The sequence below is a fragment of the Mollisia scopiformis genome (assembly GCF_001500285.1).
Source record: "Mollisia scopiformis unplaced genomic scaffold LY89scaffold_34, whole genome shotgun sequence".
Lineage (NCBI taxonomy): Eukaryota > Fungi > Ascomycota > Leotiomycetes > Helotiales > Mollisiaceae > Mollisia > Mollisia scopiformis.
The window spans coordinates 534,712-549,276 of NW_017263614.1; the positions used below are offsets into that span (position 1 = coordinate 534,712).

At 46.7% G+C, this 14,565-nt stretch overlaps 7 protein-coding genes across 7 annotated transcripts; 4 read left to right on the top strand and 3 right to left on the bottom strand.

Annotated features, from left to right (window-relative positions):
* Positions 1-147: 147 nt before the first annotated feature.
* On the top strand, positions 148-2,644 carry LY89DRAFT_691400 (adenylosuccinate lyase). Its single transcript, XM_018216310.1, has 12 exons — positions 148-200; positions 287-336; positions 407-543; positions 607-706; positions 766-869; positions 1,003-1,064; positions 1,218-1,519; positions 1,569-1,592; positions 1,642-1,675; positions 1,756-1,865; positions 1,920-1,935; positions 1,989-2,644. The coding sequence occupies exons 3-12, from the start codon at positions 500-502 to the stop codon at positions 2,453-2,455; spliced, it is 1,263 nt and encodes a 420-aa protein (XP_018062477.1). The 5' UTR covers positions 148-200; positions 287-336; positions 407-499; the 3' UTR covers positions 2,456-2,644.
* Positions 2,644-5,955, bottom strand: LY89DRAFT_765587 (uncharacterized protein; the record flags this gene model as incomplete). The annotated part of the gene is made up of 3 exons (XM_018221679.1): positions 5,126-5,955; positions 2,751-5,076; positions 2,644-2,693 (listed from the first exon to the last, which is right to left on the bottom strand). The coding sequence occupies exons 1-3, from the start codon at positions 5,930-5,932 to the stop codon at positions 2,644-2,646; spliced, it is 3,183 nt and encodes a 1,060-aa protein (XP_018062478.1). The 5' UTR covers positions 5,933-5,955.
* Positions 5,956-6,308: 353 nt separating this feature from the next.
* LY89DRAFT_725429 (uncharacterized protein) lies at positions 6,309-8,299 on the top strand (the record flags this gene model as incomplete). The annotated part of the gene is made up of 2 exons (XM_018218976.1): positions 6,309-6,995; positions 7,046-8,299. 2 exons carry the CDS (start codon positions 6,309-6,311, stop codon positions 8,297-8,299), a joined length of 1,941 nt encoding a protein of 646 aa, XP_018062479.1.
* Positions 8,300-8,867: 568 nt separating this feature from the next.
* LY89DRAFT_789356 (uncharacterized protein) lies at positions 8,868-10,087 on the bottom strand (the record flags this gene model as incomplete). The annotated part of the gene is made up of 4 exons (XM_018223244.1): positions 9,910-10,087; positions 9,706-9,862; positions 8,986-9,637; positions 8,868-8,933 (listed from the first exon to the last, which is right to left on the bottom strand). The coding sequence occupies exons 1-4, from the start codon at positions 9,962-9,964 to the stop codon at positions 8,868-8,870; spliced, it is 930 nt and encodes a 309-aa protein (XP_018062480.1). The 5' UTR covers positions 9,965-10,087.
* A 547-nt stretch (positions 10,088-10,634) lies between these two features.
* On the top strand, positions 10,635-11,793 carry LY89DRAFT_789357 (uncharacterized protein; the record flags this gene model as incomplete). The annotated part of the gene is made up of 4 exons (XM_018223245.1): positions 10,635-10,645; positions 10,696-11,005; positions 11,050-11,532; positions 11,584-11,793. 4 exons carry the CDS (start codon positions 10,635-10,637, stop codon positions 11,791-11,793), a joined length of 1,014 nt encoding a protein of 337 aa, XP_018062481.1.
* A 333-nt stretch (positions 11,794-12,126) lies between these two features.
* LY89DRAFT_691401 (caib/baif family protein-like protein) lies at positions 12,127-13,745 on the top strand (the record flags this gene model as incomplete). The annotated part of the gene is made up of 4 exons (XM_018216311.1): positions 12,127-12,338; positions 12,390-12,421; positions 12,474-12,600; positions 12,733-13,745. The coding sequence occupies exons 1-4, from the start codon at positions 12,156-12,158 to the stop codon at positions 13,741-13,743; spliced, it is 1,353 nt and encodes a 450-aa protein (XP_018062482.1). The 5' UTR covers positions 12,127-12,155.
* Positions 13,746-13,917: 172 nt separating this feature from the next.
* Positions 13,918-14,337, bottom strand: LY89DRAFT_542659 (uncharacterized protein; the record flags this gene model as incomplete). The annotated part of the gene is made up of 2 exons (XM_018208198.1): positions 13,918-14,058; positions 14,221-14,337. Coding segments are annotated over 2 exons (258 nt in total), but the record flags the coding sequence as incomplete, so codon positions are not given.
* Between the last annotated feature and the right edge of the window lie 228 nt (positions 14,338-14,565).

The window sequence follows — 14,565 nt, forward strand, 5'->3', positions numbered from 1 at the left end:
CCTAAAAGGTGGGTCCAGGTCGTGCTATGATCAGGTCAGCCTAGACTGAAAATAAATTTTGGAGGGGCATTTTTAACCCCGCGATCGCACATGGAATGTTTTCTTTCTACGATATCTTGACAACTACAACGAACAGCACAAAGATCTCAATATGTCTGGCAACGAGATCTATCAGACCCCTCTGGCTTCGCGCTATGCGAGTAAGTATATCACAACTCTCTGCCAATTCAGTGTTCGGCCTCATTCCTTTTGTGGTACGATAAATCAGTTGACTGACAATCACTAGGTATGGAGATGAAACGTCTTTTCTCTGCGAAAGAACGTTCAGAAACATGGGTTAGCCAACTCCTATATGCAATTGCGAAGCTGTCTCAGGAGCCACATTCAATTGCTGATGTGCTGGCAGAGAAAACTTTGGGTCTGGTTGGCGGAGGCAGAGAAAGACCTGGGGATCCCGATCAGCGACGAGGCAATTGCACAAATGAGAGCACATATCGAGATGAATGAGGAGGACTTCAAGGTTGCTGCTGAAGAGGAGAGAATGTAAGACAGAGTTGGTGGTGGTTGTTCAAGGACAAACCTGCTGACGATTTATGCTTTCCGCAGACGACGCCATGATGTTATGGCACACGTATATGCTTTCGGTCAACGAGCCCCAGCTGCCGCTGGCTACATTCATTATGGAGCAACCAGCTGCTATGTCACTGTGAGTAAGGATCTCATCTGTTGTATTGGGAACATTTGGCTAAGAGTCCTTTTCCTCAGGACAATGCAGACTTGATCTTCCTCCGCGATGGGCTCGATCTCCTGCTGCCGAAGCTCGCTGGCGTCATTCAGAAACTTTCACAGTTTGCACTCGAGTACAAGGGGTAAGTTTAAGTTCGCAGAGAACGATTGGTGCTTTTTGCTGTCACTGGAACCGCACTCTAAATGTGTTTGTGGGGTTCAAGCATATCCACCTTGAAACCCACAGAACATATACTGACAAGTTTTGTCTACCAGAATGCCAACTCTAGGCTATACACACATGCAACCAGCACAACTTATAACTGTAGGACGCCGTGGTAAGTTGTCTTCTAAGCTGTGAATCGTTCTTTTTTGTGGTCGCAGTGCAAGAAGGAGCTATTTCATGGGCTGGAGTAGAAGAAAAATGGCCATCATCTATGCTGGCAGATTTAAAAGATTTCTATCATATTCCTGTACTAACACTGGTCAAGCTGCTCAATGGGTTCAAGATCTAATGATGGATCTGGAAGATTTCGAGAAAGTCAGAGCCGATCTAAGATTCAGAGGAGCGATGGGCACTACTGGCACGCAGGCCAGCTTCATGGAGATTTTCCATGGAGATACTGCCAAAATCGACCGTCTGAATGAGATACTCTGCCAAAAAGCTGGATTCCCACGATGCTATAGCATTTCTACACAGACCTACACGAGAAAGGTTGACCTTCGCATTGCCAACGCTCTTTCTGCGTTTGGTGCGACTGTCCAGAAAATTGGTTCGGATATCAGACATTTGGTATGATTTCTGATAGATTTTTGAAACATTGTCCCTAATTGATATGCAGGCTGCACAAAAGGAGATTGAAGAGGTAAGCGCTTGTCAAACTTGACAAGAAATCTGTGCTAAAACCTTGTCAGCCTCGTGAGGCATCTCAAATTGGTTCATCGGCAAGTAAGTAGAATCCCAAACCCATTCCAGGTCACCTCATTGAGACCAAGACATGGTTATCCACTTGCTAACTCAATCCAAAGTGGCCTATAAGCGTAATCCTATGCGCTGTGAACGTATTTGTGGTCTCGGACGTCACTTGGCAAATTTGAGCAAAGATTGCTCTGACACCTTTGCTTCTCAATGGTTCGAGGTGCATTATTCCCTTTTTATCTACCTGCTGAGCTTTGCTAATCCTCTTTAATAGCGGACACTTGATGATAGTAAGCTTATTCAAATTTAAATTTTTTTTGACTGCATGTACTCACAAAAACAGGTGCTATTCGCCGAATCGACATTCCTCATCTCTTCCTTGCTGCTGACGCTATCCTGCTAACCCTCGACAACGTATCCTCCGGTCTGGTTGTCTACCCAAAGCGCATCCACGCACACATCATGGAAGAACTTCCCTTCATGGCCAGTGAAAATATGATCATGAAGATGGTTGCACTTGGCAAGTCAAGACAAGACGCGCACGAAGAGATCAGAGTCTTGAGCCATCAAGCCAGCATCGTCGTGAAAGAGGAAGGAGGCAAGAACAACTTGATTGACTTGATCAAGGAATCCGAGTACTTTAAACCAATCTGGGGTGAAGTGGATGCAATGCTTGATCCAAAGCTCTTTATTGGTCGTTGTGCGGAACAGGTCACCAGGTATTGTGGGGAAGGTGGTGAGGTCGAAGAAGCTCTCAAGCCTTACAAGAAGCACGTAGATGCTGGTAAGGCTGTTGAGCTGACGGTTTAGGGACTTCCAGAATTGTATGTCTAGAGTGGTAGGACACTGATAGCGCGAATATCCGTGAACAAAAGAGTTGATTTGACTATGCCAATCCGGAGATTCCTTCTTATGTACCTGCATACCTGCATTGCGAAACTGCTGGTATGTGCACCCCTATTTGAATATATAAAATCCCAGCTCTATAGATAAAAAGCCTATTTATATAATTCTTCCTCTTCCGTCGAGACCCTAACTGCTGGAGGTTCTATGACGCCAAGTCAGCTTATCAATGTCCCAGATCACGAGAATATCCGTGACTCACTGTAATCTCTCATCTCTCCTTCCTCCGCTGAATGAGATACCAACTTGTTTGGGTGGAGATGCGAATCTTCGATCACTTCTCCAACGATAGGTCCGTCTTCATCTCGGGGATATTTTGGGTCCTTCCAATTGGATACGAAGGAATCACTCCGCTTCGGCCTCTCGGCAGTCTCGCTCTCACTAAGCTCATAGCTCGGTGTTGAATCCTCATGTGGTTTGGCTGTCCCGTGATCCGAATCTGTGGAAGTGGGCGGTTGATGATTTTTCGTCTCGTGATTCTCGCGCGTCTCGACTGGTACCCCAAACTCAACTTTGTTGTTTTTCTTCTTGTCTTGGTTGGGGAAGGGGCCCTGCCTAAGTTCTTCCTGGACTTTCTCAGGGTTGAGCCTGGGGTCTGGTTCGAAAGAGGTAGACGGTGGATTGACCTTGGATGGGTTTTTGACTGGGTCCTCGATTGCGCCTTTGCCTTTCTTCTTCTTCTTCTTAGTGCCAAAGGAGCCCCAACCGAAGTCGTCATCAACCTTTTCAAGGTCGGGCTTGGGATCTGGTCCGAAAAAGGCAGATGGTTCATTTGCTGTGAGTGAGCTTTCCACAATATCTTCAAATGCGTCTTTTCCTTTCTTCTTTTTCTTCTTGCTGGTGAAGGAGCCCCAGCCAAATTCGTCATCAACATTTTCAAGGTTGGGCTTGGGCTCTGGTTCGAAAGAGGTAGATGGCGGATTTACCGTGCGTGGGGTTTCCGCAGGATCCTCAGCTGCGCCTTTGCCTTTCTTCTTTTTCTTCTTATTGCTAAAGGAGCCCCAGCCAAAGTCGTCATCAGCTTTGTCTAGCTCGGTCTCAGGATTGTCTGAGCTTTTACCATTTAATTTCCTGGCGGGTGCCTCGCTGGGCTTGGTAATTGAGCCAGCGTTCTCCTCCAGCGGAGCAATGGATGGATCAATTGTATGACCTGCATTAGAGTCTTTCGACGTAGATGCGTACCGAGCAGGGAGTCTATCTGGAATAGTCTGAGCAGGTGAGTCGTCGAGTTCGGAAGTTTCGATGTTGACTCTTCTCCCTCCTTCCTTTTTACTTTCATGTTTCCTTTCCATTTCGTTCTCTTTTCGGCTTTCTGCAACACGATGAGAAGCCATGCCAACTACTCTATTGGGAGGCGGGTAGTCATCAGAGCTATCAAAGCTCGAACTTCGGTACCTTCGTCCAGACTCGAGGGCCTTTCCTTTTGCCGGAAGGGCTGTCTTTGCGAATGTCGTTGTCTCTCCATTTAGTCTCCGTCGGTCCCGAACCAGCGTTTTGTCAGTTGACTGCGCTGTGTCTGCTTTCGCCAAATCATGTTTTTTCATGAAGTCTAAAATATAGGTTGGCAGCCCTTCTAACTCTCTGGCCTGCTCTAGAAACTGTTCTCCATCACTTTCAGAAGGAGCGAGAGCTCTCAAGATCATGTGCCGTACCCACGCTAATTCGGGTTCGAACTTATCGTACTTTACGATGGACAGAAGCTCTTCGCGCAGACTCTGCCGTGATGCTTCGTCCCGACACACCATGTACCTCGAGACACATGTTCGCAGAAACCCTTCAATGTCACCCTGGACTGTTTTTTGCAAGTGCATCAGCTGGTCGAAAAACTCCGTCGGGTCTTGAGAATCGATGATCAGTAGCTTGAGGCACATTGCCTCGGTCTGGTAGTCTCCGAGCTGTCTCGCTGTTGCTAATGCAAGTCGTTGTGTATCGGTGGACGCTGATGGGGAGCAGAAATGAGCCCATTTTGGATTCTCCAATCCTGCTTTGACTGGAACTTGGACAGGGAGATCTAAGAGAGTTCGTTCGGCAATGACCAGACCCGGAACTTCTAGGGGTTCAGGGGTATCGTTGCGTATATAGCTCGATATCATGACTTCTGCTATCATCCATCGCAAATATTGTCGAGTGTTGAGGTTGTTCGGATCGTTTTGCATGATCAACTGTATAAATTCTCCTGCCTTGTTGAGGTGTCGTTGAGAAATTAAATATGTTTCCGAGGATAACGGAGCAGCGAGCACTAGAGAAACTAGAAGGTCTAAGAGACCCATGGTAGTAGACTCATCATAAACATCAGTCGACCAATCTGAAGTGATCCTGTCGAGAACATCGTCATCTGGGTCAAAGACCATCGAACATGCTCGCTCTAAACCAAAGTAGAGGTTCTGAGCTATAAAGATGTCTCGGAAGTCCCATATACGACCCTCACGAAGCAGATCTTGATAGATCGTTTTGGGGCCATGATACACAGATTTCGGGGCTTTATTGAGTTTGTCGAAAACGTGAAAGAGAAGGCTCAAAACTTGGCACTTTGTAGATCGTTAGTTCATGTTAATCTCAGGATAGTCGGACAATTACCTCAGTAGTACCCAAAAGCAACCGGTTGCCCAACAAACAACGCTCTGCAAGTTGCTCATCATCTTTGCTTAAACCCACAGTGTGCATCATAGAAAAAAGCTGGATCGAGGCCCAATTCTTCCGTAGAACATTGTTTGCTGAAAGAGTTTTGTTATAAGGTAGAGTCAATAGCCGAATACTTCTGTAATCTCCCATGTCCAGCAATGTCGAGGCGTATTGTAGAAAGACGTAGGGATTGTCCATTTGGTCTCGAAGGTTTTCGTGGAAGAATTGCATTGCCGCATGGTACTTTCCTAACCTTCCCAGACGACAAAACTCTTCGAGATGGAGTTCTAGATCTTCTGTAATACCGAGTTCGAGATGGACTGTCACGTCGTTGTTTTGAGAAAGGTCGAGGAAAACTTCATCCACTGGTCGTACTTTCTCGTCATGTATTATCCTCCGGTCAAAGACAGCACTTTGCCGATCTTCGCGCTCTCTCTCCACACTCTCTCTCCTAACAGGGCTTCGAGACCTAGGTCTTCGCTTGACATCTGGACCACGCTGCTCGATGGGTCCCTCAATCCTTCTATTGTTGGATATAGGTGAAGGCTCTCGAAGGCTCTCAATTCCGTTTCCTCTTACAAAAACCGGCCCACTTGTATTCCTGTTGTAGTCCGATGGTGGAAAGTGTGATTGCCTCCGTCGCCTGAGACGAATATCGAGCTCATTCTCATCGACATTTCTTTCATTACGAACACTGCTTTCGAAATATTGATCTTCGACGAAACGTTGCGGTTGCCGTGAATACTCTCTTCCGTAAGACATGGCTCTGACTTCAAAACTATGCGCTAAATAGGTCTTGCTTATTGTTCAGGAGATTGACTGTAAGAATCTGCAAACATTTGCAGAGAAATTTGAAAATGAACACCAGGGTGTGAAATCTGCAGCTTTCATCGCCTTCGGTTGGACGATAGGATAGCCACCCTGGGACAAGCTTTTCAGCTGAGTGCGTCGACCAGTCAGGAATGCAGGCCGACTGAGCGGGGGCAGGCATTAAGATCAGGGGTGTGACGAACAATAATAATAAGAAGATGTCTGGCACATCGCTGCGGAATTCAGAATCATGTTGGTGAACACAGCATTTTAAAGGCGATACTTACATCATTTCTGCTCCCTTCGACGGAATCGACTCAAAAGTCTCATGGCAACCGAAACAGTACGCCCTATCTTGCAGCGGGGCAGACTGAACAGGAGTCGAAATTACGGCCGGTACGATTTTGAACGTTTCGATAATCTCTCCTCCACACACGCCAGCATTGGCCACAGCACTTTCGACAAAGTGAATGTAAACTGCCGATTTCTCTTCAAAAAGTCTCGTTGGGGCGTGCTTGGGGAGCAGAAAAATCCAGCAGGGATAATCTTTCTTGACTTGTCTTTCGATCAGCCCAAAGATTCTCAATTACACTCTGCAATGGTCATAATCACTCTGGACGACGAGGATGAAGATCTACTTGATGTTAGCCGCAACTACAACGTACTGAACAAGCGGCCACAATGTCCAGTTCAGATGACCGACTGCTATGGACCAAAGGGATTCTCCGGTGAAGCAAAAACTATCCACACCAAAAAGTCGTTGCATCTTACTCCAAATGCACAATTCGCGGGAAGCGGGTTCGGTGGCCTAGGTGTTGATCATGTATCTTCTTTCACGTCGTCGAGTCGCTGGAGATTCTCAGGCACGCTCCTTCCTGGGAAAGATAGACACTGGGCATATAAGGCCCTGAAATGGGATCTTTCAGAGAACGACTTGGAAACTCAGGCGACCCACAGCAACGTAATACACACCGCCTTCACTTTCGAGCACAGTGGTCAGCCGTTCTTCATGAAAGTAGAAATTAAGGGGAAACTCAAAAGACGCCACGACAGAGTGAAGGATAGGTTGATGAAACTCCTTCCCATGTCAAGAAAGACGATGGAGCTATTGTGACTATGGTCACTTTCGGAGATAAAATCTCATTCAAAACTCCATTGGATGAGCGAGCTCAACAACTTCAGTTTGAGATGGAACTGGCAAATATGCATGCTATTCCTATGGAAGTACCAGACCCTAAGCCGGCGACGTTTTTCAACTTCCTGCAGAATTCTGGAAAGGCGAATATTCCAATTGTTCAGCGTCCCCTACAGTCATCTACTGGGCCTCAAAGTTCGTTGTCTAGTAGCGTACAAGATCAGTTGCCGAGTTCGATACAGCCACAATTATTGCAGGGTTCGGAAAACATCTCCTCAGTAGAAGACACCACGAATGCTACAATTGCCAACCTAGCACAAGCTTTTGAGGACCTGCAGAGAGTCGACCAAGGTACTTTCCAACAAGTTCGAAGCCCACTGTCAAGTTCAAAAATAGTTGTCACGGAAGGAACGAGATTTCTGCCAGCAAATACTGATATATCGAATACGAACGATCAGCAGCAAGAAGATTCAGAGCAACAAATGATCCTCTGCCTTTTGAGAATGCCCGCAATTCTGACACTTCTACGGCTCATTACAGCTTTGCTAGGACTATTCAACCAGAAGAGGTCATCCAGAACCGAGGATGAAGGAGATACGCCGTGTTTAACAACGCCCACACGTAAAAGCCTCGAGCTCGCCAACCAGGTTGAGACAGGGTGGCCCTCGCCATCTTTAGAGAAATCCGCAGGAGCCAAGCATGACTTCCTACAGGCCGAGACTAGTGGATGGATACACGAGCCTTCAAGCGCGGAAACAGCTGAAATGCTACGCTCGACGCCTGTTCAGCCGTATCGTAAAGACAAATCTAAGATGACAGTCATAGAGCAGACACAGGACTGGAGATCTGGTACACGACATCTTCGACTCGAACGTTATGATCTTGAACGCGAGAGGGATAAAATGGAACGGAGTCAATTGCTAGACATGGAAAGAGATATCAAGAGACGGCGTGACCTAACTGAGAAGATCACAGCTTTTGATGCTGAGCGCCAACAAGAAGAGTATATTCAACGAGAAGAATACCGTCGTCTGGTAGCGATAGAAGATCAGGAGCGGCGAGAAGCAAGGATGAGAGAAAGGATAAGAGCGCAAGAAGACGCAGTTCGCCAACGCCGTGCTGTACCAACTCCTCACGATCCAGAACAACGAGCAGAAGATTCAGGCTATGGTCTCGGTTGGTAATCGAGACTTTCAAATGATTGGGCTACTTTCTACTCATATATTCTGAATGCTTTTTGGAGACAGAATTTGCAGCTCGATTATCCCTCTTCGGCGTTCAGGTTACTAACATATGTCGTTATGGATATGTTGATATTCGTGGCTTCCACTTGAACATATTCCACATAAGTCGAATCATATCTCCATATTTGACTCTTTATCAGCTCTAGTTCAGTTAGAAGTTCTCCATATACATACTTACATGCATGGAGGCTTATATTGCTTGGCACGTGATTGTCCTGGCCTCTGACTGCGTTTTGCGCATTGTGCGCAATTTGCGCACATTGCGCACGACGCGGAGTTCGCGCATCTTTCAGTAATTAATATTGGGCTTGGCATCGCTATATCTTTGTACACCCACTTTTCGGAGAATGAATGGTCGTCTAAAGAGTGGCCATATCGTTGAACATCCAGGATCAGCTTCATCCTGCAGCTATTGATACATGAGAAAATCTAAGGCTGCGGGATCTGATGCAGTGGGAAGGTAAATTATAATTCGAATTTCAACGTCTCATCACCTCATATTCTCAGCCTATAGGATGTCCACCAACTTCTCACAAGCATAAGAAATGTTCGTTCCCCAGTTCGCAGGAGTAGTCTGTCACCGATCCATTAGCATCTCACCACAACACAATCAGAATATCATATACCTGAATCACCAACTTTCCATCCTCGATCAGAATCTCATTATACCCATTGGCCCCACTTCCGCCAGCCAGCTTCTCCACAACCCTCAACTTCACGACGCCAGCAGGTGCACCCTCCTCAAGCCCCTCTCTGAGCAACTCATCCTCAGCAAACTTCTCCCTCTCCAACACATCAATGAAACTATCATAATACCCCTTCGCAAAACTCCCCAAGTTCGTCTCCCAATCATCGCGCACACCCTTCCCACCCTTCAAAGCTTTTCCAAGATCATCAAATTCTGGTTCAAACTTGAAGTTCTCATTCTTCAAGATCTTCTTGACTTTCTCCGTCATGTCTGCGATCTTGGTGTCATAATCTGTCTTCACGGAATGGCGTGCGGCATATGACAGTGGGGAAGCGCCAGCTGGCTGTGGTGCTTCGGAGAGAGCTTTGTCGAGGTCTTGGGCTACGTAGGAGACGTTGCTTCCAAGTTGCTTGGGGTTGAAGACAAGTTGCAGTTGTCCATCTGCGACCATGGATCCGCAGTAAGAGAATTTTGTGGAAGCAAGGAGAGTACAAGTATGTGTTGGGCAGACGCTGTTGAGTTCTGCGACTCCAGACGGGCCGTGCTTCTCTACGAAGGATTTCAAGGACCAGATTAGGCCGTCGAAGTAACTGGTTGGAGGTTAGAATGTTCACCAAGAGAGATCTTAGAAGAATCTAAGGAGTGAAGAGAGACTAACGCAAAGATGCAATCTCCGAGAGAGTTAAATCCGTAGGAGTTTGGCTCGGCATAGGGATAGATGGCTAGGGAATTGCAGGTAAATGTCCATTTTACACCTACAAGAGCTTCCATCTGGGTCTCGAGGTCTCCTTTCTTGGCTTCCCAACCATCGCGAACTTCATTAAAATCAGTCAAAGTCAGCAAAATCGGAAACACAGCATACCATTCTTTCTGGTAGCAAGAGGAAGCTTCTCCGCAGGGGCTTTGTCGGCAGACATGTTGAAGATGGTGATGAATGAATTTTAGAGTGAAGAAGAGGTCGGAAACGAGTGCAATGATGAAGAGAAATTCGTTGCAGGACTTGTGAGTTCTTATAATTCCAAGTCAGATGCCAACTCTCGTGATCCCGTGATCTCAAGCAATGCCGAAAGCCTCGCAGGATTGAAGCAATCTACACTAAAGCGCCACAATGCAGCACATCACGACAAGTCGCATTCACCACCTGAAACTCGGTGTGCCTTGGCGTTCTGAGACCACATGAGACGGAACAAAGAACCTTCCCCGCGAGGAGGAATTTTTTTTTTTCGCGAGGAGTTGAGAGCATATTGAGACATTTTGCCCTCACCGTACATTGAACTATGATGTTTCTCGTCCTTGGCGTTTTCAGCTGAAGTTTCACGGGACGACAAAAGGAAATGAACTTTAAAATGAGACGAGGCGTTTAGCCAAGAGAATATATGGGAGAAGTAGGAACGCGATCCCAGTTTATGTGTATGCAGGAACTATTCGTGCATGAAGGAATGTCCTGACTTTTCTCCTATTCAACTCAAGCTGGCTTGGCAAGCATCCCGTGAACGCTTTTATTCACGCTTTGAACATTTCATGCCATAGAGGGGATTTATATCGAGACTGTTATTCTAGTCTTAGAAATGGAAAACAGTATCGAGAATGTCGTCTCTGTAAGTCGAAGGCAACTCACCTACATTCAAAGCTCACTAACTCATTTCAGTCCTACGCGCATACGACAGAACATCCGTGATCATATCACATCGCCAACATGTCCTCTTGTACTCAAGACAACTTCGGTGACTGAGAATCTTGGGTATCCAATTGTTTTGGATCCAGAATGGACCATGCTATGGAAGTCACTCCAGGAATACTATCCTGATTCGACTATTTTTGTGCCCACCGTCGCAGCCACGATTCTATCTTGGTGTGATGCATTGACCATATGGCTTGAAAACGAAGAGAACGAAGAGCACGTTGAGCAGCTTCTTGACGCACTGAAAGCCCGCTCGAGCTTGACGTTGGTGTTGGAGGTGGGTCGCTCGACTTGATGATGATCAAAAGGCTAACATAAAAGATTTCCACAACTTCTCAGCGACCAACAACAGCATGGCGAGCGAATAAGTCTGTCTTCGTCATCGCACTTCCAAAAGCGAAGCCAGCATATCTGAATACCATTCTGGCAGGGTTTGCGACGGATCTAATGAATCTCTTCACAGCTTCGCCCATGATTTCCTCCACAAATGTGGCAACCAAGGCTTTGCCTGTATTGGAAGACCCTGAAGACTGGGCTGATTTGGACGCTGAATTAGATCGAAACCATCAGACATCCATTCATGCCAATTCAGCTGCAAGAACTCAAGATGTTGATGAGCCAATGCCAGAAGTGTCGACTCTTATGAGGCCGGAGGAGCTGACAAAACGACCCCCGTATTTGATAGTGGTAAAACAGGAAGGTCCGATGAAAGTAGTGGTTCATGGAAGCCATACTCCAAGTTTAGCATGTCTCGAAGGGTACCTGAAAAGATGGTGCAGAGGTGAAGCGTCGAGAGCGAATCGGGTAAATAGAGTCGCAACGAGAAGTCGCATATCCTACTGATTGACAATCTAGCCACCTGTTGTCGAGATCAAGCTGCAGGAGTCAGCATTTGGTCTTGGACTGATGAATGATGCACTTACACTAGAGGCGATTAGAGGTAGGGAGGTGAACGCAATGGTGATTCTTGTCTTCGTGGAGAGTGTGCTTGGGTATGCTCCTGTCAACTCCATCGGTTCCGTTGGATCTATCTGGGAGTTCCGGAGAATGAGAGGATTCAAGTGAGAATAGTATGATGGTTGAACTGAAAATCTTGGAATGCAAGGAGATAAGAGGGAGACCGGAACTCGCTCCTTGGCTATATATACAGGAAATCTATTGACTTTTCCATTCGCCATGCGAGCATACCAGTGTCAGCAACATATTATCTGCGATCGAAGATCCTCAACTCTGGATGAGTTGATTTGACCGGTACTCATCAACCTTGGTGTGTCGCGGTTTGGGGAGAAACGCTCCAAGCAAAGACACCTCTAGACAATTTCAAGCCGAATTGCCGAATAATAGCCGGTGGAGAATCCGGGGCGTGGGGCAGGACATCTCGAGCTTCCCCAGCTCGCACAACGTTCCACAACATATCTATATTGATCATGACCTCTTACATACTTAATCGGTCAATCGCTCGAGCTTCTCGCAGAATCGTGAGTCCCAATGGCAGACCCTCGTTATTTTGCACCATCCGGCGGCGGACATTCGCAGATGTCTCTGATGACGACACGACATTACCTTTGAAGGGATATAAAGTGTTGGACATGACAAGAGTGCTTGCAGGAGTATAGCAATCATTAGCAACGTTTCAAAAATTATACTGACATCTGCTGCAGCCATACTGTACCCAAATACTCGGCGACTTGGGGTACACCGTCTTAACAATCCCACCTTCACGACCCGAAGCTTACGGACTCCAGTGCAGAAGTTATAAAAGTCGAACACCCTACTAGAGGTGACGATACTCGAGCATGGGGACCACCATATGCGAAGTATCTCCCAGGATCCGGCAAGGAAGGGAAGGGGGAGTCTGCATACTTCTTTGCCGTGAGTCAAACCTCAGTTCGGCGTGCAGGAAATTGCAGAACATCTAGACTCGACATACACATTGTCTATCAGAGAGTTGCCTTAAATTCCTTATACAATGAATTATATCCATGGACTAATTTTCCTGATCAGGTCAACCGCAACAAGAAATCTCTTGGCCTTTCATTTCAACACAAGTCCGGCGTCGAAATCCTCCACAAACTCATAGCCGATTCCGATATTCTAGTTGAAAACTACCTACCAAGTTCTCTAAAGAAATATAACATGGACTACGAAACGGTTCGAAAGATAAATCCACGATTAATATATGCATCTATTACTGGGTACGGCCAGACTGGACCATACTCTTCCCGGGCAGGCTACGATGTGATGGTTGAAGCCGAAATGGGACTCATGCACATAACAGGATCCCGAGATGGACCTCCTGTGAAAGTTGGTGTTGCTGTCACGGATCTGGCTACGGGGCTTTATACCAGCAATAGCATTATGGCGGCTATAATAGCACGAGCAAGAACAGGAAGAGGACAACATATCGATGTTGCTTTAAGTGATTGCCAGGTTGCAACATTGGCCAATATTGCTAGTAGCTGTTTGATCAGTGGAGAACGAGACCAAGGACGGTGGGGAACTGCACATCCTAGTATCGTCCCATATCAAAGTTACAAGACAAAAGATGGAGATATTCTTTTCGGAGGTGGCAATGATCGCCTCTTCGGCCTGTTGAGTGATGGGCTTGGGAGACCCGAGTGGAAGACAGATGTCAAATTCTCAGTGAACGCCGAAAGAGTTGCGAATCGATTGGAGCTAGATTCCTTGATTGAGAAAATAACCAAAGAGAGGACGACTAAAGAATGGTTGGACGTTTTCGAGGGCAGTGGTCTGCCGTATGCAGCCGTCAATGATGTGCTAGATACGCTCAACCATGAACATGTTCTTGCTAGAGGTATGGTCAAAGAGATGAAGCACGAGTGGTGCGGGGACATCAAGATGGTAAATACTCCAGTAAAATATAGTGAGAGTAAGCCTGGGATCAGAAGTGTACCTCCTATGTTGGGTCAGCATACAGATGAGGTTTTGAGAGATTTGGTCGGCTTAAGTGAGGGCGAGATCGAGAGGTTGAAAGAAGAAGGTGCTGTCAGATAAGGTTTGCATATGTTGATAGATATTATTTGGATATATATAGGGTGATGAAAACATCGACGCTTTTAGTAGAGCAGATCCTGATTTTGTGTTCGCTGCTCATTTCATTATTTCTCCTTCAATTCCAGTCCCTCTATTTCCCCTAAACAATTGTTCGGCCCAACTCATCGTTGCGGGTCTTCTCATGACCCATCTCTTCGTTTCCCCCTTCCCCTGCCCTCCTGTATACATCTCCAAGTCGAATTCCATTTCCTTGACCACCTTGAAACCCTCCTTTCTGTACAATCCCACGCCCACTGGGGTTGCAACAAGCACGCACTGCAGAAACAAGTTGTCAATCCGTTTTAGACCATCTTTGAGTAGCATACGCCCAATTCCTTTCTTTTGATGCGACGGATGAACAAAGAGCATGTCGAGTTCTGGAAATTTCTCCTCAGCTTGCGGTTTCGTTGAATTGGAAAAGATATTCGACTCACTGACATACTTCTCCACTCCACAGCTCCTCACCATAATCGCGTCACTGCGATTGAAAGCATCCTCGCACAGCTGAATACAAGCTCCCTTTCCCCACATCAGCTCTTTCTGTTCCTCAGTCTGTTCCTCTCCCTCTGCCCCGGCCTGGCTGGGCGGGGTCGTTGCTCCATTTTGAAAGCATTGCCACATTGCTGCTCCGAGGATTTCTTTGGTTGGGGATAGAGATTTGGTCATCCAGGCGAATTCTGGAGACTTCGGAGGTTCGTGGGCCTGAGGGGATTGAGGTGAGTATATTCTGGTTAGATGTTCTCGTCGGCAGAGTTGGGCGGGAGTGTCGTCTTAGTGTGGACC